The sequence below is a fragment of the Gossypium hirsutum genome, chromosome D12 (assembly GCF_007990345.1).
Source record: "Gossypium hirsutum isolate 1008001.06 chromosome D12, Gossypium_hirsutum_v2.1, whole genome shotgun sequence".
Lineage (NCBI taxonomy): Eukaryota > Viridiplantae > Streptophyta > Magnoliopsida > Malvales > Malvaceae > Gossypium > Gossypium hirsutum.
The window spans coordinates 62987792-63014460 of record NC_053448.1 but is presented as its reverse complement, the minus strand read 5'-3'; the positions used below and the strand labels follow the sequence as shown (position 1 = coordinate 63014460).

The window sequence follows — 26669 nt, the reverse complement described above, 5'->3', positions numbered from 1 at the left end:
ACTTTTAATATTGTATAATAAATATATAATTTTTCAGAAGCAATACAAAAAATATAATTTTGAGATATATGCAATGAGATCACAATAACATTTTTAATAATAAAATAATATATATATATATATGGTAATATAAATACTCAATCCCCACCACCTATTATATTGGTTTAAAAATACGTGTAATTACTGAAATTTATTTAATCCAATATCCCATTTTATTTTTAGGATAACCCTAAAGAAAGAAAAAAAGAAAATCAATAAAACATCAAAATCGACACAATACCATGTGCTATCAAAAGCCATAATTAATGGAAAACAGTGGTATATATATATTCCACTCGAAACAACATGCACACTCCCATCCCATCCTCAAATTTCGATTCCACTAGACACTGGTTTTTTTTCCCCTTTAAAGGTAGATTACACTCTAATCCTCATAAATTTAAGTTTTCTCTATTCAACTTTAAAAATTTATAAAATAGTCATTGAATAACTCAAAATTTCTTTTAAATACTAGGCTATTAAGTTTTTTTTTTAAATTCAACTAATGAGTTCCAAGTGACGATCAATTAATAAAATAACATATTTTAAATTTAAGCCGATTTGACGGTTAATGAGCGAAATTCAAGAATCTTGAGAATTTTCCAAATAAGAAACTAAACAAAGAAGACTGTTAACAAAGAAGATGATGAAACTTTATTATTTCAGCTTAAAACCAATGTTTATCATGGAAGGACTTTGTTTATGTAGCAGATTGATTAACTAAGCTAACAACTATGTATCTAACACAACTGCCAAACTGAAAATTAACCACTATTAACTAAATACTAACTTGCTATTAATAGTCATTAACAAACATTAATTGAGTATAGTCAGTTCGTTTATAGTTAGGCAAGAAAAATGAAAAGTTTTTAAATAATTTAATGACTATATTGTAAAATTTTAAAATTGAGTGAGCAAAAACATAAAGTCAGTAATAGTTTTATGACCTCGGGGTATAATTTACCTTTTTTTAATGCAAACGTGGTATAGATAGATACTTTAGGGTTTTCAAGTTGGTCTCAAATACGTTCATCTTATCTTTAGTTGCGTAGAGCCGACTTGAATAGTTAATTATCACCGAGGTAATAAATAAATCTTCCCAATGCATTAATGCTTAATTTAGCGTATAATATTTTGGAAATTGTGAGTGTATTTTTAATTTTAATATGTATTATATTTTAATTAAATTAATAAATAACTAGCTTTAAAAAAATCATTATCCATGAGTCCAGCAAATAACTTAACGTAAAAAATTTATATACAATAATAGTCTCAATGACTCAAGAAGTAGAGTTAATGTTTGATTTAGTATTTGCGTTTCACTTTAATATTTAATTTAGTATTTAAATATTTTTTTTCTCAATAAATTTATTTTTCCAAATTATCCATTTGATATCGGATTTTTTTTTGTCTTTTTATCCCGCTTATACTTTTTTATTAAAACACATGTGTTAAATATTCATCAGACCACATGACACGTTATATCTAAGTACCAAATTAAACAACAAAGTCAAATTCAAATAGTAAACTGAAACAAAAAACCAAATTAAACATTGAAACAAAATCCAAGTACAAAATAATATATTAACCCCTAAAAACAAATAGAATAATAGAATAGTATAGGTAAAAGACCACTCTAGTCCCTTTCAATTTCGTTTTTGAGCAAATTGGTTTGTCTCAAAAAATTAGAGCAATTTAATCATTGTCAATTTTGATATTAAGATATTAACGTTTTTATCAATTTTACATAAAATCTGATTGGTATAAAAAAATTAATTCTCATAATTTTTACATTCTATCAAATTGGTTATGATTAAACACATTTAGCCTGCAATATTTTTATAAATGTGTAAATATTATGGCTAAATTTGTTGAATTTTTGGAATCAAGACCAAATTAACCAAACATGTAAGTGTCGAGAGCTAAATTTGTTATTATACCAATTAAAATTATGTACAATCGATAAAAGATGATGTGATTAATTGTCTTTACTTGCTATTTTTTGAGAAAGACTAATTTACTTAATTTTGCAATTGAAAGGGACTGGAGAGGTATTTTTACCGACATACTATTTATGTACATATTTTATTCCTATTACTTAATTCCAAAGCCAAATCCGGAAACTAAAAATATGCAACATATGACGAACCGCCTCCTTTATTACCCAAAACGATAGGCCCTGGTCCCAGTCCCCGTCCCCCACCCACATATGTAAAATGAAAAACAATTAGCGCCCCCACTTCCCCGCCCACCGCTAATAAATTTCCTTCCTTCCTTCCCACTTCTCCAAAAGTCGGTTTGCCTTCGTAATTTTTTCTTCTCTCTCTAAATTATATAAAGTCTCCTCATTTTTCATCTTTCTCTCTTCTCCAAGCAAAACCCAACCATCTTCACTACTTATATTTAACTTCCAAATTTGTTTCAGAGATGAATCATTACTAAATTTCTCCTCGTATACATGCACTCTGTTATTCGTTTAGTACCCAAATTGACGACTATTCCTTGTTCCAATTGATTCTTTTTGTTCTTCTGATTGTAAATTTTAGGTCTGTTGTTGTTGTTGTTTAAATTTGTATTGCTATTATGGATTATATTGGAAACCAATACAACCATTTAGAAAAAGATTTGTACAAAGCTCCCACGGTTTTTTCTTCCGGTTCAACTTCTTTAGACACTGCAAACGATAAGGAATCGGTTGTTTCCGATTGCGAAAGCGGTGTTTCTGGTCCTTGTTTTGATCAACCTTCGTTGTGTAACAATGGGTTGATTCAGTTATGTTCTGGGGATAAAGCGCATGATCTTATCACGAGAAGGTTCCTTTCTAACCTGGGTTCTATGGCGGTTCATATCAAGGATTTGACGATCCAAAAAAACTGCTTTGCTGGTGTTACTTGGCAAGCGAGGCTTCAATCTTTCCAGATTTTCAATAAAGCAATGGAGAAAAAATGCGGCGGCGGTGGCGACGCTAATGTTAAGTACGCTTGGTGTGCCACTACTAGAGACGAGGTTTGCAAGATCGTCGAGCATGGTTTTGGGCATTGTGGATTACCGAAAAACAGCGGGTTGTACGGTCATGGAATCTATCTTTCCCCTGATGATTCTCCCATGGAGAGGTAAGAAAAAGTCAAAATAAGAAACCATCAATTAGTTACGTTTTAATTATGTAATTTGTTGTTAATTTTGTTTTTGTTTTTTTTCTTCAGTGTGAAGAATGCCGTGGCTGATAAAAATGGAGTCCGATATTTGATGCTCTGTCGCGTAATATTAGGGAAGGCAGAGCTGGTGCAACCTGGTTCGAAGCAATGTCATCCGAGTTCCGACGAGTTTGATTCCGGCGTCGATGATTTATCGTCGCCGAAGAAGTACGTCGTGTGGAGTACGCATTTGAACACTCATATATTGCCGGAGTTCATCGTGAGTTTCAGGGCTACGTCGTCATTGAAAGGTAAGCAAAATTTCGATTTTGGGCTTCCATGGCGGTTGAATAGTTTTGAAAGTCAAAGCTAGGAGCCTGTTGATATTGGGTTTTGACTTTGAATGCTTGGTTGTTTTTTTAGGGTTTCTTGGGATGCAAGATAGGCTAAAGATGCCGACTTCGCCATGGATATCGTTTCCAGCTCTTATATCAGCACTTTCTAAATACCTACCTCCAACTGCCATGAACTTGATCTCCAAGTATTATAGAGATCACAAGGTAAGCTTTTATTTAATTATTCATTAGAGTTAATTCCACCAAACATTCACACTTATTTTAATTTCATCTCTAAACTTCAAATTATTATTAGATCAAAAGTGATTGTTTTAAAAAACTTTAAGAAGTATTTGTTTTAAAAATTCTTTACTGTTATGCAATAACATTTTGTTATTAAAATTTTTTTATTTTAAATTTAGTTAATATTTTAAAGTTGAAGTGAGATTAATTATTATTCAATCTCTGGTTGGGCAGGATAAGAAAATATCAAGGCATGAACTCATACAACTTGTGAGACAATTTGCTGGGGACAAGTTGTTGATTGCTGTCATCAAATCCTCAAGGACCAAGGTACTTGATTGAATACAATTCTTATGATTACCCCGTATGTATGTTTTCTTTTGAAAAAAGAAAAGTGAAATTTGGAATTAATAAATGAGGAGTTGTAACTAAAAGTATGCATGACCTGCTCATGCCCCATTTGGTTCCAGCCTAGTTGTTTTTTAACGACAAAATTTAGCCTCTGGGTAATTTTTTGTTCATATATGAACACTAGTCATTTTATTTAAGCACCATTTTTAAGTTTTGAGTTTGTGATTCTGGATCTCAAATTTAACAAGTTTGAGTTATTAGTGTTTATTTATAAATTTTTCATATGATGAAGAAAGGTTAAAAAATTTTAGTTAAAACCTTATAAAAATTTCGAAACAAGGGTTGTAATTGGGCAGTAGCAGAAGCTATTATTGTACTGTGTAGTCCCTGAATTTTGTTGTTTGATATTTGCAGCAATACAGGCACAAGTGAGGAAGCAGTGGATGAGTGTGGAAAGCTAAAGCTTCTTTTTTCTTGTTTAACTTAAAGCCAGTGCTGCTGTGTGTGATGTTAACCGCTCTCATGAATTTATATCTTGTTTTTAGTTGATTACGGAAGTAAATATGTAGACAGCAAATTTTGCAGTTAGCTTTAAATTACTGATTCCACTTCATGGTTTTTAATACTTCAGCATTCACCTCACAAAAACGAAGGAGCTAACAAATTAAAGGACGACTTGTATATTTTGTTATTTTAGATAGTTTTTGAATTTTTGAATTTTAATTATTTCTACAATTAATAAACCTAGATGCTAATTTTCTTATACAATTTTTTACTTCTGTGCTAATGTGTGTGTTTAATATTGCTTCTAAGAAGCATTTTTGGGACAAAAATATTCTTAGACAAAAGTGTTTTTCTTAAACTAATATGTGGTTCAAAAGCATTTATTTCAAAAGTTAAAAATTTTAATTTTTCTTTAAAAATATTTTTCTTTTTTAAAATAGATAATTAATTCAACACAAAGTCCCACTTAAAAGTTTTTTTGTATTCTTCATATATTTATGTAACAATAGAAAAGACATTGTATACAAAAGCACAAAAACAATTCAAGTGCTAAGGCTGTCGGATTTATAAACTGGTGCAATTTAGTAGAGATAAACAAGACTTGGCCTCTTGATTTATCTTATAGAGGTATTGGTCGTTTAGTGCAAGCCAGCATTCTAGCTTCAAATAAACATAAACCAACCCCATTTACAAAGTTCCACCCTTATTATCATTATTGGGTGTACATAAAGAACGTATCATGATGAGAAAGTTCTGCATATACTACAGGGATGCTCAATATTATGGCACATCGATAGACTTTACATCGAGCTTACCCTGGATACGGAGTCCAGTTTCAATTCCCTTCATAGCTAACTTCTTGTTCTTGTACATCACTGGAGGTTCCACTCGGAAAACCTACATTCATCTCCACTGAACCTCCTGACTCCGATATTTTTGTGATCCTCTGTAACTCATCAATTGGCTCTGCGGGGTGAACCATTGATTGTTCATCAGCCGATTGTTCTTTTGAAGCTAATGGTTTTGGCCTTCTAATGGCTTCAGCTGCTTCTGGTATTGCCACAGGTGGTGGCTGTGGTGGAACCCATGTACGTTGAACAGGTTGTTCGGTTCTTACACCGTAAGGTCCGGCAGCAGCCTTAACTTCGTTTTCGTTTTCGTTTTCAATCTCGGTGATTCTAACATTTTTGCGTTGCCACCAAGGGGTTGAGCTCTCATCATCCACCAGATAGTTTAATCCATTATCTTGTCGATTCAAGCCTTCAGCACTTCTCTGAGACTGGAGTACCTGGCTGGATCCGTTTTGGGCCTCCCATGGCTACTCATTTACATACAAAAAGAGGAGAAAATAAAACGTCAGATTCGAGCAAATTGAAAGCACGTCGATATTACCTTTTACAAGTCGTATTTCTCAGCACAAAAGCAGTATCCATGTTTTCAAGGATTCTAACATTCTAATGGCATAAACCAACCACTGGTAATTTAGAAATCATCCCAAAGAATAAAAGATAGCGGTCCAGATTTTATTCAAAGTTAGCATAAGGCTACTCTATGACCCAAAAAAACTTCAAATATAATATTTAAAATATCCCACTTTCCAAAAATGTTCGAATAACCACATTGAAGTAGAATCGTAGTAGTTTATATGAATATAATGCCAAAGAAAATGATCCGAAAGATTCCGGAAGAACTCTAGAACACACCTTAGATCTTGGTGTTATGCGAGGATTTGATATTTGTTGGTTCGGGTTGGGAGGCATATCATTAACTTCCTGCGTATAAATCAGGAATAACAAAGTTAACATCAATGCAGTATACAAGCCAATATCAACATGGAAATGTTAAATGGATTACTCTGATATTTGAAGGTTTCTCCCCTCTTTGGATCATTGCCATAATCTACAACACAATTACAAATACCAATTAGCGAAATGTCTTCAAAACACGTCTAGAAATACAGTATTTGTTTTGAAACTGATAAATATTGAAACTCAGTTACAGCTTGGTCTAGGTGAATAAAGTATAGCCAGTTAAGGATGAAGCATGTCAGTACCTCCATATATGACTTTGGGTGAGGTGGTTCGGCAGATACAGGCGGTGAGGATGATCTCGCTGCTTAGAAAATCATAGTTATAGGATACTGGAATTCAAACCATTGGAGATAAACTAACTTCGAGAAAATTAATCATAGAAAATTACCTAACAACACATCAATATCCACCTTGCCATTTGGATAGGTTTGCTGGAAAGATGTTTTTCTATTTAGTAATAGCTCATCTTGCACAAAACTGGGATCAGAGAATTTATTTTCCAATGCAGCTATGAAGTGTTCATAATTAACTTAGTTTCAGCATACCTTTGTACTCGAGGCTGACACTCTATGATCTTCGTGATCAGAAAATGTCCTGCTGGGGCTATTAGCTTGTCCTAATAGTCACACAAATAAAAAAATTAGTAATGAAGTCCAACAACATACAGGCACATGCTCCTCAGAAGCGGTAAGCAAGCAGTACCAACAAGACTAGAAGCCGTTTAACAATCATCATTATATTGCCTCTTACTTAGCACCATTAATACATGAAGGCAACAAGACAACAGAGTACCTTCCAATTTCCTTATGGAATTACTCATCAACTTCATTTCTTGTACTTGCGCATCCATAAGATTCATAAATTCTTCAAAGCGTCTTCTCTCTGGTAAGTATTCAAACTAGGTTCAGTAAATCAAGAAGATGCTTATGAAAAAACAAAACAAAAAGAAGACCCAAAAAACATAATGAAACTAGTTAGCTAAAAATAAAAATGCCATTATGACTCCACCTTCATTTTTGGAGTTCAACATTTCCTGGCTTGCTTTTGCAACATCAGCAGCCGCAGCCGCAGCTGCTTTTGCTGCGGCTGCTGCCTCTTCTGCCAAACTTGGCTTTGCATCAAGTTTCTTGGCATGGTCATTTTCTTCTTCCAACACAACTTTACGTATCCAAGATTTCAACCTTGGGACAATAACATTCTAAAACCAAACACAAGTTATCTGACAGTAAGAAAAATCTAGCTTACGAGATAGTAATGGAATAGTCATCGATACCTTGATTAATAAAGCTGAGCCAGCACCAGAAGCTGCCAAAAACCCTAAACCAAAAACAGCATGGTACCAATGAAATTGCCACCGTGCAACCGTCCTTGCAGGTACCATACCTGTAGGAGCAGCCACCACAGGCTGGGGTGCTGGAACTGCGGCCTGACTTTGAACATTCGATGAAGTAATGACTTGTCCATCTAATTCCATTACAGTATCAAAACAACATACAAAACCCAAACACAATAAAAACAACACCTCGATTCATTGATACAATGCATTACCTTGATTCGAACTAGCTGGCTGTGAACTAGGAGGTGGATCCTGTCAAAAGAATCAACGAATACTCCATAAACACATATCAAACGGAATCAAAATACATTAATCAACAAAACAAAACAATCATATAAATTACAGGCACACGCCGAAAAGCTTCATCAATCTCCTCCTTTGTAAGGCCTTTCCTTTCAAGAAAGGATCTTCTATAAATAACAGGTGAACCCCTAACTTTGGGATGTGAAAGGAATTTAACAGCATTGGAAACTTGGTCTTCTCTTATTGGTTCAGAGTTCACAAACACAGATGCTGGAACATTCTGTTTAGTAGCTTCTGGCCTAACATCTTGTTGAACCCCATTAGCTTGTTCTACCACCTCTGCTGAAACCAGTATCTATAATCAGAATTATTCCTTTATCCTTATATAAAAAACCCAGAATTTTCTTTTTTTCTTATAACACAGTATGTATATGTATATTCAGCTTCAAAGCAAGGAAATATATTATATATATAATTGGATTTTAATTCTTTGTTAATAGAAAGTCAAAGCAATGAACTTTATTACAGACTATACAATAACTTAGAAAAAGAAAAGAAAAGAAAAACTAGAGAGAAGAAGGGATCAGACCTGAGCTTGGTTGGGGCTTATCATCGTTGGAATTGGGAGGAGAAGGGGACTGAATCGTCGTAGCCATGGCGGCTTACTGAGTTAAGCAGAACAAAAACAAAAGGTGAGGACTTTAAGGTAAAAAGAGAATTGGGAAACCAAATTTGATTTGAGAAAATAGAAGGCTAATGGGGGGCTGCTGACGATTTGGTGATGAAAAATTGAAAAACGAAAATTTCGGAAATAAAAGGAGGACTTCGCTTATTTCGATGACGCTGATGCTGATGCTGATGCTGCTGCTGCTATGATTTATCCATTCAAGGGCTTAAATTATCTATAAGTTTTCTTTTAGGTCCACACAATGAAAGTACTTGTTTGATTCATTGAAACCAAAAACAACCAAAACTAGCCCAGATTTTAGTTTTACTCTTTAAACTCTGTAATGGGCTTTCACTAAAGTCATCATTAAGGTGGTGACCTTTTTGGGATTTTAGGATCCATGTGATATTTTTCATATTAAGTTGATTTTTAGGCGTTATTCACTTTTTATTAATGGATGTGAGGACAACTTCTTTTAATCCAAGGGTCAGCCCTTACAAACTCGAGGTTAACGTTTATTGCCATAGTTGTTTTGGGTTGAAGTAATTTTATATTAGGATTCTGGTTAAATTTTGGTTTTTTTTACTTTAAAAAATAGATAAATTAGTCAGATTAAGGAGGAAATTATTATTAATTTATTAAAAATTAGTTCCTATATATCATAAGTAGGTACATGTGGCACGTCACGTGTAATTGTTTAGTTATTCTATCAGTCACACTAATTTTTAAAAGTAGAAATGATTATTTTGCTCTTTGATCTACTTTACATGGATTGATTTGCTCATTGTTTTCAGTAAATGTGATAAATACAATTCGACTCTTAATGCAAAGACATTCATGGTACTTTTATCATAGTTTTTTCTATGATGTGCGAATAACCTCTCCATCTAATGATAAAACTACTTGTATAATATGATATTAGAGTTTAAGTTCAATGTTTAACATCTTTGTCTAAAATAAGTGAAATTCGAAAGAAGCATGAAGAGGTCCCAATAGATGCAATCTTTCAATCAATTCTATCTCTTTGTGACTTATGGGGAAAAAATATGAGCTTATGGATAGAAATTAAATTTATTTATTTATTAAAAAATTCTACATATGGTATGATTTCGAATACATTTATTGAGAATATTCACATTTGATTTCAATTATATTACATGTAATTTTTTCTTCATCCATTTCAACCACTTAATTAATTTTAGAATGTAGAAAAAACATTTTCGAAAGTTGGGATTGGCAAAAGAATTGGAGTGCACGTTACTTTTTCGCAATACTCAACTGCTAAACTTGATAATTCATGGCAACCGTGACATTCTTTTGGAGCTGTGTTTTGCTGTTGCTAGCTTTTGTATGGTATTGTGCATGGACCATAATGCTACGACACATTGAGCACATATACATATAAGACAGGCTTCAAATGGGGATTTCACTTATAGAGTAAAAACACTTGTTCAGGAAGTTTAATGTATTTTGAAGTTTTTATGTTATAATTCAAATATATAGTTACCATGAAATGAATAAAGGGATTTAGCATCTTTGAAACTTATCCGAAAATTATTAAAGCTTATGCATATGACTAATAAGATACATTATCGTACTATACCCTTTATTACTTATGGTTATATTGACTTAAATATCGAAGATGTTGTCCATTTCCTTTATTGCTTAGTTTAGCTCTCACTAACAACAAATCAATTACCGATAATTAAAAAGGCGATGATTTGGGTTTTGTGGAGTGTGATGGGCTGCCCAATTTGCTTTATATTGGAGATCCTTAACTTCTAACTTACAGAAAATTAGAATTTAGTTTGAAAACAAAAATATTTGTTAATTTTTAAACTGTTAAAAGCAAATTTCATGAATAGTGCTGATCAAAGATTTGGTTTTGAGTAAATAGTAATTTACCCGCAAAAAGTTTATTAAATAGATATATCTTATAATAGTTTGAAATTAGAAAGACTAATAATAACTCTTGTAAAAAAAATAATTATTTTTCCTTATCTTTTTCAAAAACAAATTATACGAGTGACTAAAAATTATCAATTGAAATTAATTTATTTTTATTTCCTATACTAAAACATTATAAATATATATATGGCATACAAATCATAATTTTGTAAATGGCAAGTTTTCTTTGGGAAAAAATATTTAACAATAAATTTTGGTTTACTACTACTGGCCATCTAACTTGAATTTATCATTAAAAAATATTTGCTTTAATTTTGTAAAAAGCTTTTTTATTTATCAAATCACTCAAAATAGATAGTCTGTTAATTTTGCTACGTGACATCCACATGTATGTTATGTTAACTTAATTTTTTAATAATTTTTATACCTTTTTAATAGTTTTATTTTTAAAATTTTAAAAATGAATTAATTGCTAATGTGGCACTGACGTGGCATACATGTGGATGCCACATCAGCAAAGTTAACGAATGTTAACTTTTTCATCAATTTTAAAGTGATTTGACAAATAATGCAAGTTTAGTACTAAAAAGATAAGAAAAATTAAATAAATGGCTAAAATGATTTGATTTGATTTGATGTTTAACTGCACCCCATTAGTTTGAATTTTATTTGTTACAAAAGATAAAAAGAACATTAAAATCACATAAAAGTAACAAATTAACTATAGAGATTAGGAGGATGAAATGTTGAGATATGAAAGAAAAAAATAGGTTGAAATGAAATGAATAAGAAAAAGAGATAACAATGAAGTGAAATTTTTAATTATTTATGTCGATTTTTTTTTGTCTATTTTTGGAACTTGTGATTGTCCTCTTAAATAATATATCGTTTTCAATATTTAAATCTAATTTTTTTCCTCTTTCATTAATTAACATCATATTAAAATGTATTAATGACAAAAAATTATAAATATTTAGGTTTCCCATATCTATAATTAAATAATTAAGTCATATAGTTTTTAAATCCATCTATATTTTATTTTTTTAACAATAAATTATATTGAAATTATGAGTAGAACAATAAATATAAACATCCCTCGGCGCAAAATAATTGATGTATCAAGCACATAAGAAAATAGTTTTAAATAAAAATGAGGGGATGCATTTACATTGCGTTTCAGGTGGTAGTTGGCACTTATTGACAAAAGTTGAGAGGTGGAAATTTGGAGTCACGGACAGTCAAAAGTTACCTTTTCTCATTCAACGTATACCACCTCCATGCTTATAATATTAGACGTACCTTCGATGATTTCAATGTTTCATCTGGATCCAAACTATAGAGTATAAAAATCTTTTTCCTATATTACCATTCATAAGCAAAAGTCAAGACTCACCTCGTGGTAATGTTAAGGATAGTCACTCCAAACTACTGTTATATAATTGCTTTAGTTCTGCTAATGAATTACAAATAGTTGCGGAGATCAGCTTTCATATTTCAATGCCAAATATCTTTCTTCTTCTATATGAAAAAGACTGACCAACTACTACATTTCTTCATTGCAAGTAAATAATATGTAATTTATCAACGTGAGCTTTTTTTTTTAAATATAATTTTATCTTTGGTCCTTTATTCTTTTACAACTTTTAAATTTTAATTTCTTTTAGTTAGTGCACGTTTGATAACTCTTTCTTAATTAAAAAGTTGATGCCAATAACTAAAGCCATTTCCTCAAATTAATATTAATTGATTCAAACCTCATTACTTTTAGCAAGTATGATCTGTGACTGAAATTGAAAATTAAGACGTAATGGAAAGGTTAATTAAAAAACAATTAAATCGTGACAAGGTTAGGTTTATAAAATTCCAAGGTTGGTTGTGGATAAAAAAAAAAGGCAAAGGCGTGCTAGCTTTTGTATCTAAAAGTAAATTGCCGTGTCACTAAAACCGTGTTACAACAGTTATTTATTACAAAGAGCGACTTTTCTTTTCTACTTTCAATGCGCCTATAAATAGCAGACCTGTGCCTTTGGAACTGCATCAAACATTATATCTTCCTGCTTTATCGTAAAAGTTTAAGAGCTAAGATCTTTAGGAAAAGGTTAGTTGATGTTTTAAGGTTTTTTCCCTTCTTAAAACTGTATATATGTTGCATGAAAGTACAAATTTCATGCATGCATGCATGCAAGTAACTTTCTTGCTCTTGCTCCAACCTCCTCATGCTTGTGAAAATTTGCTGACTCAAATATTTATGTTTTTTAGAAGGAAAGCGTCCAAATGGCAAAGCATTCAGCTGAAGTTGTTGTTGAAGGATTGAAGAAGATTCTCCTCAAGTAATTTATTCTAATTAATTATTCATTTGTAGAAGCATGTGTTACTATTTGAGTTAATTTACATGAACCAGAGTGTACTCCTATTTACAATTTATTATTGGTTGGTCACTAAGGAGTTAGGTGTTACAATTAATAATTTATTATTGCTCCATCTCTAAACAATTGGATCTTACCATTGGATTGTCAACGGCAACGACTCAGGTCTTCGTCTTCGGTCAAGACGATCCGTTTTACCGGTTCTTTGGAATTTTTTTGAAAAAAAAAATATTTTCTTCCTTTTCCATCCTCTCCTCTCTCTCAAGACCGATCACTTTTTTTTAGCAGGAGAACAATATGATCAGTGTCTGCAAATAATAACAATAATATATACATATGTTGATTGCAGTGTCCAAGAAGAGCTGGATGAGAAGGTTCAAAGCAAAGTTGAGAAGCTTATCGCCGAGCTCCAAGGCAGACAGCATCATCATCCTCCTCCTCCTCCTCCTCCTTGTGACCATGATGCTCAAAGGCTTGACGATGGCTTTCACTTCTTCAAAACCAACATATTTGAGTACGTATACATGTTCCCAGCTTACATCTCTAATAACTCACCAATGGATAATCACACTAATTTCTGCATTCTTTTTTGGGCAGCAAAAACCGAGAATGTTTCAAGAAACTTGCAGAAGATCAGCATCCCAAGGTATACTATCATAGACAATGAAAATGGTAATTTTCCTAGGTTTTTTTTTTCTTTAACAATGATTAAATTGAATCCATTGTTTTTTTCAGTTCTTGGTGATTTCATGCTCGGATTCACGAGTAAGCCCTTCAGTCGTTTTGAATTTCAAACCAGGAGAAGCCTTCGCCGGCCGCAATATTGCTAATATGGTTCCTCAATTTGACCAGGTAATTAATTTCCCATACCCCCCATTTCAAGGGTAAAATTACTGTAAATGTTCCTTCACTAACAGCCATATATTATATTCTACCCCTTTTCCTTTTCTTTTATTTTTTTTAAAAGTATATTAGATTAAAAAATAAATTGATCATTCCTCTTAAAAAAATTATCCATTTTTATTGTTAAAAACTAATGTAGATGACTAAATAATCAGACAATTACACATGGCGTGCCACGGTAACTCTTGCTAACGTATATTTACCGATTTTTAACAGTAAAAATAAATGAAATTTTTATCAGAAATATTAATTTACTCCTTGTTCTGACTAGCTTTCTCATCTTTCAATAGAGAGATAAAATACAATTCCGTTCTTAGCACAAAGTACTCTCTGATATTTTTACGAAGTTTTAAGTCATTAAAAGACCTTATGGTTTATTTGCTTAGGAAGCTAAACCTGTTTATATATACTTATTGCACAGTTGAGACACACTGAAATTGGTTCAGTCATCGAGTATGCAGTTAAAGAACTTCAGGTATGAAATCTTCATTTCTCAGTGACAGACCAATTCTATTTTTCTTGTCATGTAATAAAAAGGAACAAGATCACGACCACATATTTATATCTACAGGTGGACAACATATTGATAATGGGACATAGCCGTTGTGGTGGCATAAAGAGGCTTATGAGTCTTCCAGATCAAACTCAAACATAGTAAGCTGTTATTGCTAAATATGAAGAAAAAAAAGCCACCAATTTTTAACCAAAATATAAAATATTTTCTTTTTGGATGAACTGTGCAGTGACTTCATTGATGAGTGGGTGAAAATTGGTTTGCCAGCAAAGAAAAAGGTACTGGAAGAAGCTGGTGACCTGTGTCCCGAACAACAAAGAACGCTTTGCGAAAAGGTATAACCTGTGAGGCATGCACCAACTTGGTGTATAAAAACTAATATTTTTAAATTTTGAGGTGTTTTACGTTGAAAGCGAATTAAGATTTAACTTCATATATATATGCAGGAATCAGTGAAGAACTCGATGGGAAATCTACTGACGTATCCGTTTGTGAGGAGTGCAGTGGTGAATGGAACATTGACACTAAGAGGAGGTTACTATGATTTTGTTAATGGAGATTTTGAGCAATGGAAGATGTGTACCAAACCATGCCACCCACAATAAGGCCCTTTTGCCCCATGCATTATCTAAAATTTAATTTAAGCTACTGAGAATGTCTCCTTTACTACATCTCCACCAATAATTTATCTGTAGTTTTTTCCCTTTTCGTTTTTTTTAATGCAGTTGTGTTTTTGCTTTTTCTAAAATAATAATATAAAATTGTATTCCTATGACATTGTTAATGCTGCAATTCATTTTACTTTCTTTTTACTCGCAATTCATGCAAATAATTTTATAACTTTTTACGTACCAAGTTCATTGATTTCAGATGCAATAATATGTAGATAAATTAATAGTTTTTCTTAATCAAATTTTGAAATATCAATTCAATCTAGTATATTAAAAATATTAATTTCACTTTTTCATCTATAAGTCATTCATATAATTTACTCAAATTATATAATATATGTATGTAAATGTTTACTCAAATATCATATTCTACTATTCTAAAAAAGAAAGTATTAACAATAAAATTTTGATATTAAATTAGTTTATAATTATTTAATTTAAATTTAAACTGAATTAAACCCAATTTAAAGTTCTTTATTCTGACCAAGATCGTGCCTAGCACGTGGACGTTGTTATTGTGTCCAATATACGGTCGCAATAAATGTGGTTTCAAGTCAAGACACATGCTGCGCGGGGTCAAGATTCTAGTGATATATAATTTCTTCAAACTTTTTTTTGGTTCAAAATATATAATTGCTTGTTTATCCTTAAATAAATAATAAATCCAAATTAATTTATTTTAAAAATATTGAAAATGGGTCAACTTTTTCCATTGGAAAACACATAATCATGCTTAAATAAATCAAACTTGTTGTATATTTGGATTAATGTAATTTTTTTCTTAATCTAGTAATTATGTTTATTATGATATTTGAAGTGATTGCCTAATTTTTTTTAGATTTTATATAAATTTTTATGTCATGTTAACGCAATTTAAGTTCAAATATTAAAATTGATAAAAAAATTAGAGATACTAAAATAATTTTAGCTATCAAGTTTAATAATTAAAAATTATAGTGACCCTATATATTTTATAAAAGAATTGGTACATTTATCGGTAGAGTTTAAAAAGTAACGCTCCTTAAAGTTGTAGTATAAAAAAAAGCAAGTACTCAAAACAAGATTTGTGATAATATTTTAAAGAAAAATTTTTAGTATGTTAAAAATATATATAAACAAAATAAGATATATGATAAATTTATAAGTTTGCTTGTACTGTAAATATATCAAATATTTTGATTTCTGCTTGTATAATTAAAATATTTAGCTGCTAATATATTAAATACTAACTATTTTATAAAGGTTAAAAAATTCTTGGAGATTTCTAAATTAATTAATAATATCAACTTAATTAATGCTTTTAAATAAACATAAATTAAATTTGAGTTCGAATTACGTTAATCATATTAATTATTCGGACTTTACTTTTATTTGTAATTCATAAAAAAAACATAAAGTTTTAATAGAGTCCACAAAATTAAGGCCCTTGAAGTTTAAAATCATATATAAATTCCAATTTTATCATAATTATTTATACACATAAAAAACGTGAAACAAGAAATGAAGAAATGGCAGCCAATGGTTTTGATACAAGTTTAGATAAGGGTGTTTCCCGAGGCCACTGAATCCATGTTTTTTACTGCAATGAGTCAATGTCATACCTATAATCTATTGAGTGAGATGCAGCTTCTCAACGTGTCTATTATTACGTTTTGTGGTTTATGATGTTATTCGTTTGTAGAGAAACTTATTCGCAGATATACATTTGCATATTCATAAAAATCTATCTCTTAATTTTCATAAATTTAGAATTTAACCTAAATTTTTTCTTGTTAAATTTATTGATGATATTTTGAAATTAAAAAAAAAAGAATACTCACTTGGTAGATATGTAACTAAAAAAATGATGTTATAATGAACTTAAATTTAATAAGATAATTTTAAGGTATTAACAGTTAGATCTAAATTTTAAAATCTGAAAAATTAAATAGACTACATTCACATAATTAAAAGTAAAAGGACTGAATTTTAAATTTTTTATAAATGTAGGAACTTATAGCATATTTTAACCTTTACAGAGGTGGAGGGAGAGGAGCAAGTAGTGGCCTTGGTCCCTATAGAGTCCATTTAGTTTTTAAGAAATCATTAGTATGATAAAATTGCACTTTAAATTCCCAATTTTTATTCTTTTTTTACTCGATCCCTAAAACAAGTTTCTAGCCTTGCTCTTGTTAAACCTTTATAAATAATATTATTAGAAAAAAGATTTTTTTGATTTAAAAAAAAATCATATAAACAAATACGTTTATTAATAAATAAGATGTTAAATATGACCATAAGTTGGGATAATTTCCATTTCAGACCAAACTATATGTTTCACTCTCTTTCTACATATTATTACATGCAATTATCTGAAAGGAAGAGACGTGTTCATTTGTTCCTTCTCTTACCTAAACAAATTGTTATTGTCATTCTAAACGTGACCAATTTTTTCAAAGAGAAAACTCATCAGAGCCTATAAATACCACAAGCCTGAAGCTGCAATATCAAACATACATACAAGCTTTTATATTATCCAATTCAACTTCAAAGGTTAGTTGGTTTATCATAGCTAATACCAATATTTCATTTCTTTTTATTTCATTTATTATATGATATTTTATGATTATGCATGCACCTACATCTATTTCATGCAATAATATTGCTCCAACAGCTAATGCTAATGGGAGAATTTCAATAGGCTCCTAATTTTCTTAAAAAAATTTAATTTGGTCCCCTCGATTTTTTTTGAAAATTTTCATCAAGTCTTTCGGGATTTTGGTTCAATTAAGCTCTTCAAAGTTTTGAAAATTTTAATCAGACTCTCCAAGATTTCTTGAAATTCTCATTAAATCCATTATAATTTTTGAAAATTTTAACTAAACCCTCTAAAACTTAATGCCAATATCCACAGTTGATTGTAATTCGCTAATTTTGTGAACCTTTTGGTGTGAAACCTGAAAAAGAGAGCATCTATACAAATGGCTGAGAAGCAATATTCTGCTGATGTTGTTGTTGAAGGACTGAGGAAGATTCTCATCAGGTATATATAGACTCTCCATTTCATTTCATTTCACGCACACACACATATATATAGCTCCATATTGTTATACATACGTATACTTAGCTGTGGATATATATATATATATATGTTGGGTTGCAGTGAGGAAGTAAAGCTGGATGAGGAGGTACAAGGAAAAGTAGAGACGCTTATTGCTGAGCTCCAAGGGAGAATCCCTTTTCCCGTTCCCGACGAAGATGCTCAAACGCTTTACAATGGCTTTCAATCCTTTAAGATCAACGTTTTCGAGTAAGATATTAGGGATGAAGTTAAAAATTTTACCTAAATAAAAATTATAATTTTTGAGGGGTCAATGCATTATTAATTTTTTAGAGGGACTGAAAATGGAATTTTTTTCCATTTAATTAAGAGCTAAAAGGCTTAAATAAAATTATTTAATATCTAAAAAGTGGGCGAATTAATTTTTATGCGTTAGATCAAATAGTAAACTAATCATTCTGTTAAAAGTTTCATGCATTTTTACTGTTAAAAACTAGTTTTTATATGTCAAAATAAGATACACATAGCATGCCACGTGTAACTGTTTAGTTATTCTGTAAGCCGCATCAATTTTTAACAATATAAATTAATAAAATTTTATTAGAAAAGGACTAATTAAATCTAACAACTATTTTATTTATTTTTAAATAAAATAAATAAAATATCCAACCCCTACCATACAAACTTTCATAATATTTTTGCCAAACTCAAATGATGATTTAACCTAAAGAGCAAAAGCCTCTGCATGCCCCTTATGTTACCCTCGAATAACCAATAATAACTGCTAATATTTCTTATGTTCTCTTTTGCAGCCAACATCCTAATTTGTTCAGTCAACTTGCAACAGCCCAGCATCCCAGGGTATCTATATATATATAGAGGCAAAAGTATAGTTGAAGAATTTATATTAAGAGTTAAATTGTACTTTGCTTCATCTATTGAAAAAATAGATATATTAATTTTTATATATTAGATTAAATAGTAAACTGATCTTTCTATTAAAAAAATAACCTGTTAAAAACTAGCCCTTTTACATTAGCATAAGGTATGTTTGGCACGTCCCGTGTTACTTTCTAATTATTTTGTTATCCACACTAATTTTTAATAGTATAATTAATGAAATTTTTAACAGGAAAGATCAAATTATTTTTTTATTTAATGTAAAAAGGTTAATTTACTTATTTTTAAGTAAAAAAAATAAAATGTAAATTAACTCTTAATATAGATGCCTTTGTGGTACTTTTATCATATATATTATCGGTTTCCATTTTTGTTTCAAAATAATTTTAAACTCAATTATTAATTGTTAAATGAATCCATAAATCTGTGATCAGTACTTGGTGTTTGCATGCTCGGATTCCCGTGTAAGCCCCTCGACTATTTTCAACTTCATGCCAGGCCGAGCCTTTGTTTCTCGCAATATTGCCAACATGGTCCCTCCATTTGACCAGGTTCTTATAATTCCCCCAAACCCCAAATCCTAGTCTAATTTCAGCTATAATTTAAAGTCTGCTTTTGTGTGTTGATTTGCACAGCTAAGACACACTGAGACTGGTGCAGTCATTGAGTATGCTATTAAAGCTCTTAAGGTAATTAAATAAAGATCAATATAATTATTGTGTAGAGGGGAGTTTTTTTTTTATGCAATAAAATGAAAAAATAAAACGACCCATTTTTTATGTTTACACAGGTACATAACATATTGGTAATTGGGCATAGTCGTTGTGGTGGTGTGGAGAGGCTTATGAATCTTCCAGATGACTCTGATTCTCATACTTAGTAAGCCACATATATATGTCAATCAATTATAAAAATATCATGTAAAAATATCGTGCAAAGTCTTCTTATTAACGGTTAGATTGCATTTTTTTAAAAAATAGATAAATTAATTCCTATACATTAAATCAAAAAGTAAAATGGATCTTTTCTATTAAAAATTTTATCTATTTGTATTGTTAAAAACTAGGATGGCAAACCAAACAATGACACATGGTGTGCCACGTGTACCTTATGCTAATATATACAAATAAGTTTTTAACGGTAAATATGGATGTTTTTTAACAAAAAAGACTAATTTAGTCTTTGATCTATTTACTCATATTTAATTTGAGTAAATAGGTGAAATGTAATATGATTTCTAGTACAAAAACTTCTATAGTACTTCTACTGAAAATTCCATCATGTGTGGGATAAAATATTTAATCCTTTTTTGGGCTTATTTGCAGTGACTTCATAGATGACTGGGTGAAAATAGGTTTGCCTGCAAAGAAAAAGGTCCTGGAAGAAAATAGTGGCCTGCCTTCTGAAGAACAATTGAAGCTTTGCGAAAAGGTAAATTAATTTAAGCTGATTAACTATGGATATGTTGATAGCAAATTATGGGAGTAAAATTAGAGCCGGCAACCTTGTATTAAGGGTCGGAATATTGCATTTTATTTCTTTTACAAAAAATAGGTAATGTATTCCTTTTACATTAGAAAAAGGAATAAGTGGATTCTTCTGTTAAAAATTTCATCCATTTCTTTGTTATTCTGTCATTCACGCTAATTTTTCACAGTACAAATGGATGAAATAACAAGACAATGTTTAATGGTACAAATGGATGGAATTTTTAACAGAAATGACTAATTTGCTCTTGGTAAAAGTACCATGGTGGCACTTAAACTAGGAGTTGAATTGCATTTTACCCCTTTACTAAAAATTGGCAAATTAATCCCTGTAAATTAAATAAAAGAGTAGGCTAGCCCTTTTATTAAAAATTTATTTTATTTCTACCGTTCAAAACTAATCTCTGTACATCAACATGAAGTACGCATGACACACCACATGTCACTATCTGGTTATTCTATCTACAACACCAATTTTTAATAGTACAAATTGATAAAAAATTTTAACAAAATAGATCAATTTGCTATTTGATATATAGATGGATTAATTTACTTATTTTTTTAGTAGAGGGAACCAAATACAATTTGGCTCATAGTATAGGAGCCTCAATGGTACTTTTGATATTTGCTTTTTGATCTAACATACAAAGACTAAATTCCCCATTTGTTGGGTAGGAGTAAAATGTAATTTGACTCTTAGTACAGGGGACTATACAGTAATTTTACCAAATTAAAGGTTGAAAATCAATCAACTTGATATATATGTGTGTGTGTGTGTGTGTGTGCAGGAATCAGTGAATAACTCACTGGGAAATCTACTGACATATCCATATGTGAGAGATGCTATGACGAGTGGACAATTGGCACTGAGAGGAGGTTATTACGACTTTGTTAATGGACATTTTGAGCAATGGAGGGCCTTCACACCAGCTCCACCATTGCCACCCATGCCCCAGCCTTTCTAACTGTCGTCTCATTTACTTTATCTGCTGCAACTGAGAACTTGCTTGTTTGCTCTAAAATAATCAAAATAAATAAACAGTGTGTTAAGATTGTCTTCTTTTTTCGAGAGAGAACTGATTAGATTCTTGAGGTTCGAGTGAGTGTGGAAGAGATGGATATCAAAATAAAATTTGATGTTTGAGCTTCAACTAATTCATCCCTTACACACAAAATTCGATGCTTTGAGAAAATAACAGCTCTTTTTCATCCTATGCATTCCCTATGATAATAAATGGGTTTTAAGCTATATATGGGTGTGTCTCCCAACACTGAAAATTGTTTGTGTTTGATTCTCTATCCCTACACCAAATTCTATGACAACAATAAAATGGTATCTGCTATTAAGAAATTCCATATCCAGTATGTTAAAAAATCGTAAGAAAAACATGCTATGTATGTTCTTCTCTGTACAATAATAATAATAAAGGAATTCGCAACTCAAGTTGTTTTAACCCAACTGTTAAATGTAATTTCAGTACAATCTATTACTTGCCTCGGAGAGATTTCATGGAGTTTGATGGGTCCAGAGTTTGAAACCAGATATAATTGAGCTAAATGCAAAAGCAATGAAAGCCAAAAAGGCCATTGCAATTGAGGCACTAGCCATCTCAGTGAACTCATCTTTCCCCCAGTTAGATTGCCAATCGTCCACTCGTGTGGCTGCTGCTGATGATGCTGAAATCAAAAGATAGGCTAGTATCTGCAACATGAGCCAATTCATTAATTGCATTTTTTTTTTTTGCATTTCGTACGGTCCTAGCGATACGAATGACCCACATCTATCTTATCTATTACACTAAATCTATGATGTAGCTTGTCCAACTAAATGATGAAAATGAAGATTATGCCGAAGTCCTAACCTATGTGAAAAACATACAAGCCCAAAAGCCTAGCCTATTCCCAGAATGGAACCATACGAGCCATATGCCTAACCTATGCGCAAAAATAGAACCATTAAGAGTCCATGCCTGAAATTACATTGATTTAGAGAGAACAAAGCAACCTATGCACAAAACAGAGAGCCATTTGCATAACCTATGAGCAAAATAGTACCGTACCATGCCTGAAATTACACTGATATAGAGAGACCAATGCACCCTATGCCCAAACAGAATACTGGAAGACACTAATTTTTGCACGTAGGGGCCGACCCTAATAGAGGCCAAGAGGGCGTCGGTTCCCCCAAAATTTTTCGAAAATTTCTTCTTTTTTTTCCTTGGAATTTGTTGAGAATTTTAATCTGGAACTCCAAGTTTTGAAATTTTTTTTCCAAAATTCTTATTAATGTCACAAAAAAAATTTTAAATTGGAACTTCAACTTTTCAAAAAAAAAATCTCATAAAACTCTTTAAAATTTTAAAAATTTTAATTAGACTCCTCAAAATTTAATCTCAAAATCCACAGCTAATTGTATGATGTTGTAAATGAAATAGAGACCATAATAAATTAAACTATAAACTAATGTAGGACAACACTTAACTGTCTATCAAAATATAGTATAGTGTGGTAGCTATAAGCTACAAGGTGCACGGGAAACATCCTAAAGGAGAAGTCATTAAAACATTGTGTTGGTCCAAATTATAAGATAAACTTTGATTACGCCGAAAAAAAGTGCAAGCGGGGAACAACCAAGAATGAAGCTAAGCTGAGTAATTAGCAAATAAGCGTATTTAATTTAAGGGAAACTTGCCTGATCCATGAAGAACTCGAAAGGCGGGAAAAGGTAATGGTGGATGACATGCGTTTGTGTCATGAGATAGTAGGATACATCATAGGCTTGAAATCCGGCATATACAAATCCAATCACGTTTACTGCTAAACAGTATCTGTGAAATTTACACAAATTGTCAAACAGGGGTAAAGCATTAATCTAAACGACGATAAGAAATAAATGGAAGGAGAAAACTACTTGACCCACAATGAAGCGCAAGTCTCGATAATTTTAATTAAGAAAGTATAAACAAAAAAAAAAAAAACACCTGTATTCTTTATAGCGATCATAAGAGTCACCACTCCAGCCTTGGGTTTTATCAGCAGCCATAACAGAGAAAGAAATCAAGCACAAAACGATTTCGCTTAATCGAAACCCTAAAGCCGCCTTCGTCGCCGTATGATACACCTTCGATCTCCTCAGCGCCTCTGCCCTCGCTCCCCCTCCTCCAGCACCACCACTTACTTTGGTCTTCGTCGTCACCCCCTGTCCCTCCTCCCTCACGGCGCGGTTCATAGTCAAATGCAATGACTGTTGCGCTGGAGTACTAGGAGGAAGCGGCGGAGAAGGAAGAGTAGTAGGAGAAGAATTAGCGTTGAACTGAGTTGACTTGTCGATAGCGATGAGTGCCATCGAATTATCGACGACGGGGTGCTGCGGAACGGGGGAAGCTTCAGGGGAAGCATAATTGGAGGTGTTGTTGTCGGAATCGCCCTGGTCGGATCGGAAATGGGTATGGAGTCGTAAAGGTGAGTGTGGTGACTCGTAGTGAGTCATTGTCTCGGAATTTGAAGAAGAGGATCGTTTCATGATCTCGTTGGGATATTGATTCCTTTTCATCGCGGCTTTGGTTTCTCTTGCTTTCTCGCAATTTAATAGACTCAGCGAGAAAAAAAATTTTAAAAGGATTCTCAGTGTTTGGGAAGCGAGAAAAAAAAGTAATCAAAAAGAGAAAGTCGCGGGAGAAGGGAGACAACAGACAATTAATTAACCAAGTCCACTTTTCATGCTTTCACCCACGTGGCATCTCTTGTTAAGTTTTAAAAGAAATCCAGGATTTTTTAGCAATGAAGACCTGCCACGTTTATAAAATACCATAACGTGGCCAGTTGTTACTCGTTGACTGTTTTGACGGTGAATCTGATAAGACACTTCCATTCAACAGAATCTGAAGATTCTACATAACTCAAATGCAAAAGCTTTCGATATTCAAAAACAATCATTAATAATATTTGGTCATTTTTTTTAGAAAATAGAAAATTCGATATTTGAGGTGAAATCATTCGTAAAATACAAACTTTTATTTAATTTTACATTATTATTTCACCTTTTTCCCGGGAATTATTCTAACAAGTTTTCCTTTTAGAATTGTAATGCAATGATTGAGGTTTTTTATTAGAGTAGACTCACTAATTATAAGTTTATAAATTACTCACTCAATTTTAAAATGTTACGAAATAGTAATTGAATTATTAACAAGTTTTCATTTAAGTCATCGGACTATTAAAACTGTTATTGGATGGCCTAATCAATTTTTACCGCTTGCACCGAACGAAAGCTCTCCTTCCAATTTTCTTATACAATTATTTTTTTATGAAACAATTTTAAACTTCACAAATTTGGGAACCAATAATCCAAAACTATTTATTTTTCTTTGATCTCCGACACTAACTGTTAGATTGACTTAGATCTAAGATATTTCATTTTACTCGTTGATGGATATTGATCCATTACACCGATCATCGAATTATTGTTTGAAGCTCGATAGCATGACTTTATTAAAAAAAATGAATAGTCTAGCGGCTTAAATAAAAACTTTAAATGATTTAGTGATCATTTTGTAACATTTTAAAGTTGAATGACTAAAATATAAATATACTAACAGTCTAATGACATTGAGTGTAATTTACCTAATTTTTTATTCCTCAATTCTTTTAATTAATCAAAAGTTGAATAAATAGTACTTAATTGATAAGATTTTTGGGTTTGGAATTTGTGACTTTACTATAAAAGAAAAGAATGAGATGGCATTATTAGTATTATTTTAATAATATTTAATACTTTTTCTTAAAAAGAAATTATAATTTTTGAGAATAAAAATAAAAATATAATATTAAAATGAAGGAGGGTCCATTTTTTGATGCAGGTGGAAAAGAGAATTCAATTACTTAGCAATATCAAATTCGTCGAGAGACTTTACAAAAGTAAAGCTCTTTCTTTTCTTTTTCATCTTTTGGGTTTCTTTAGGAGTGGGCTATGCTTATGCTTTGTGATAAAAAGGCAAAGCACCATCTCCATTCATCCTAACAAAGATTCCCTCCTACACTCTTGAATAAAAGGTCAAATTTTCGTATTAGTCCTTGGACTAATAATAAATTAGTGAATTTTATACATGTACTTTTATTTGGTCAATATTTTCAAGCTTGAACCAAAAAATAGTAGTTAAATTCATTAAGTTGAATTATGCTGTTAGACTTGAACTATACATAAACTGTTAATATACATTAACAAGTTGGTATAACATTACACAAATGATAATATGTTAGCCGTATAATATTTTAAAATTAATAAAATTTAATGACTACCATTTAAGTTAGGATTGAAAATTTAAAATTTTAAAAGTATAAAAACTAAAAATGATCAAATTAGAATGCAAGGACTTAATACACTACTTGCACATAGTATAAGGACTAATAGCTGAATTTGCCATGTATAAATAAACAAACATGCAAAACCACTTTCAGAATTAATTGCATAATAACCTTGTGTACAGCGAAAGTTCAACTGTCTAATAACACTGCTTTAACCATACGTACATGTCAGGTTAGGTTTAAGCAAAAAAAAAAAATGGACTGACATGTAATTGATCAGACACCTGTATTCCACAAGTAGCCCCTCCCCTAGGTTTTTCATAAAGAATATACCCAAAAAGAACGAAAAATAATTAAAAAGAGACAAGTAAAGCATCCTTCCCCTCTTTTTCATTTTATCTCTCACATCATTAGACTTTCAAATAATCCAATGCTTTTCACTTGTTAACACACAACAAAAAGAGAACCCCATCAGTTTCTGCTTTTCTGAAAGCACTTTTGGTATCACAATATATATACATTTGTAATCCACCTAGCATGGATAATTGTTTGGTTTAAGCATGCGGATGAGCAGTGACTGCAAACACTTGGACCTCCCTCCCCCCCCCATCATGCATCAATGATTTGTTGATAAGCAGCCAAAAAAATGCATGAGCTAGCAAGAATAAATTATGAGTGATTTTATTGAAATATGCGTCTTGCAAGTAAAAATACCATGAAGACCCCTAAATTAAGAGTTAAATTACGTTTTGCATCCTCTACTTAAAAAATGGACAAAATAGTCCTCATACGTTAAATCAATGAACAAATCAAACATTTCTGCTACAAATTGGCATACTTAACAAAATAATCAGACAATGCATCATTTTATCATTGCTGATCTGATTATCATGCCAATGTTCAGGTGTTAATG

General features: G+C 31.4%; 5 protein-coding genes across 8 annotated transcripts; 3 read left to right on the top strand and 2 right to left on the bottom strand.

Annotated features, from left to right (window-relative positions):
* The first annotated feature begins 2332 nt into the window (after positions 1-2332).
* LOC107939797 (probable inactive poly [ADP-ribose] polymerase SRO5) lies at positions 2333-4725 on the top strand. The gene is made up of 5 exons (XM_016873176.2): positions 2333-3152; positions 3243-3484; positions 3597-3733; positions 3986-4081; positions 4517-4725. Exons 1-5 carry the CDS (start codon positions 2623-2625, stop codon positions 4532-4534), a joined length of 1023 nt encoding a protein of 340 aa, XP_016728665.1. The 5' UTR covers positions 2333-2622; the 3' UTR covers positions 4535-4725.
* A 466-nt stretch (positions 4726-5191) lies between these two features.
* On the bottom strand, positions 5192-9082 carry LOC107939798 (peroxisomal membrane protein PEX14). 2 transcript variants are annotated; one of them, XM_016873178.2, is made up of 12 exons: positions 8586-9082; positions 8097-8335; positions 7966-8005; positions 7691-7881; positions 7426-7615; positions 7210-7299; positions 6963-7033; positions 6806-6848; positions 6660-6718; positions 6461-6505; positions 6310-6378; positions 5192-5924 (listed from the first exon to the last, which is right to left on the bottom strand). In XM_016873178.2, exons 1-12 carry the CDS (start codon positions 8650-8652, stop codon positions 5442-5444), a joined length of 1587 nt encoding a protein of 528 aa, XP_016728667.1. In that variant the 5' UTR covers positions 8653-9082; the 3' UTR covers positions 5192-5441. The 2 variants fall into 2 exon arrangements, with proteins under 2 accessions (XP_016728667.1, XP_016728666.1); XM_016873177.2 differs by having other exon boundaries at positions 8097-8338; positions 8586-8878.
* Positions 9083-12512: 3430 nt separating this feature from the next.
* Positions 12513-15166, top strand: LOC107939781 (carbonic anhydrase 2). Its single transcript, XM_016873153.2, has 9 exons — positions 12513-12669; positions 12831-12901; positions 13287-13451; positions 13535-13583; positions 13673-13789; positions 14262-14315; positions 14412-14494; positions 14584-14689; positions 14801-15166. The coding sequence occupies exons 2-9, from the start codon at positions 12846-12848 to the stop codon at positions 14957-14959; spliced, it is 789 nt and encodes a 262-aa protein (XP_016728642.1). The 5' UTR covers positions 12513-12669; positions 12831-12845; the 3' UTR covers positions 14960-15166.
* Positions 15167-17415: 2249 nt separating this feature from the next.
* On the top strand, positions 17416-21701 carry LOC121224462 (carbonic anhydrase 2). 2 transcript variants are annotated; one of them, XM_041107828.1, is made up of 9 exons: positions 17416-17557; positions 17971-18047; positions 18168-18314; positions 18878-18926; positions 19400-19516; positions 19601-19654; positions 19756-19844; positions 20291-20396; positions 21241-21701. In XM_041107828.1, the coding sequence occupies exons 2-9, from the start codon at positions 17986-17988 to the stop codon at positions 21415-21417; spliced, it is 801 nt and encodes a 266-aa protein (XP_040963762.1). In that variant the 5' UTR covers positions 17416-17557; positions 17971-17985; the 3' UTR covers positions 21418-21701. The 2 variants fall into 2 exon arrangements, with proteins under 2 accessions (XP_040963762.1, XP_040963763.1); XM_041107829.1 differs by having other exon boundaries at positions 17519-17557; positions 17919-18047.
* LOC107939779 (CASP-like protein 4A2) lies at positions 21051-24214 on the bottom strand. 2 transcript variants are annotated; one of them, XM_041107827.1, is made up of 4 exons: positions 23434-24135; positions 23145-23280; positions 21948-22154; positions 21051-21468 (listed from the first exon to the last, which is right to left on the bottom strand). In XM_041107827.1, the coding sequence occupies exons 1-3, from the start codon at positions 24003-24005 to the stop codon at positions 21960-21962; spliced, it is 903 nt and encodes a 300-aa protein (XP_040963761.1). In that variant the 5' UTR covers positions 24006-24135; the 3' UTR covers positions 21051-21468; positions 21948-21959. The 2 variants fall into 2 exon arrangements, with proteins under 2 accessions (XP_040963761.1, XP_016728641.1); XM_016873152.2 differs by lacking the exon at positions 21051-21468 and having other exon boundaries at positions 21787-22154; positions 23434-24214.
* Positions 24215-26669: the final 2455 nt, after the last annotated feature.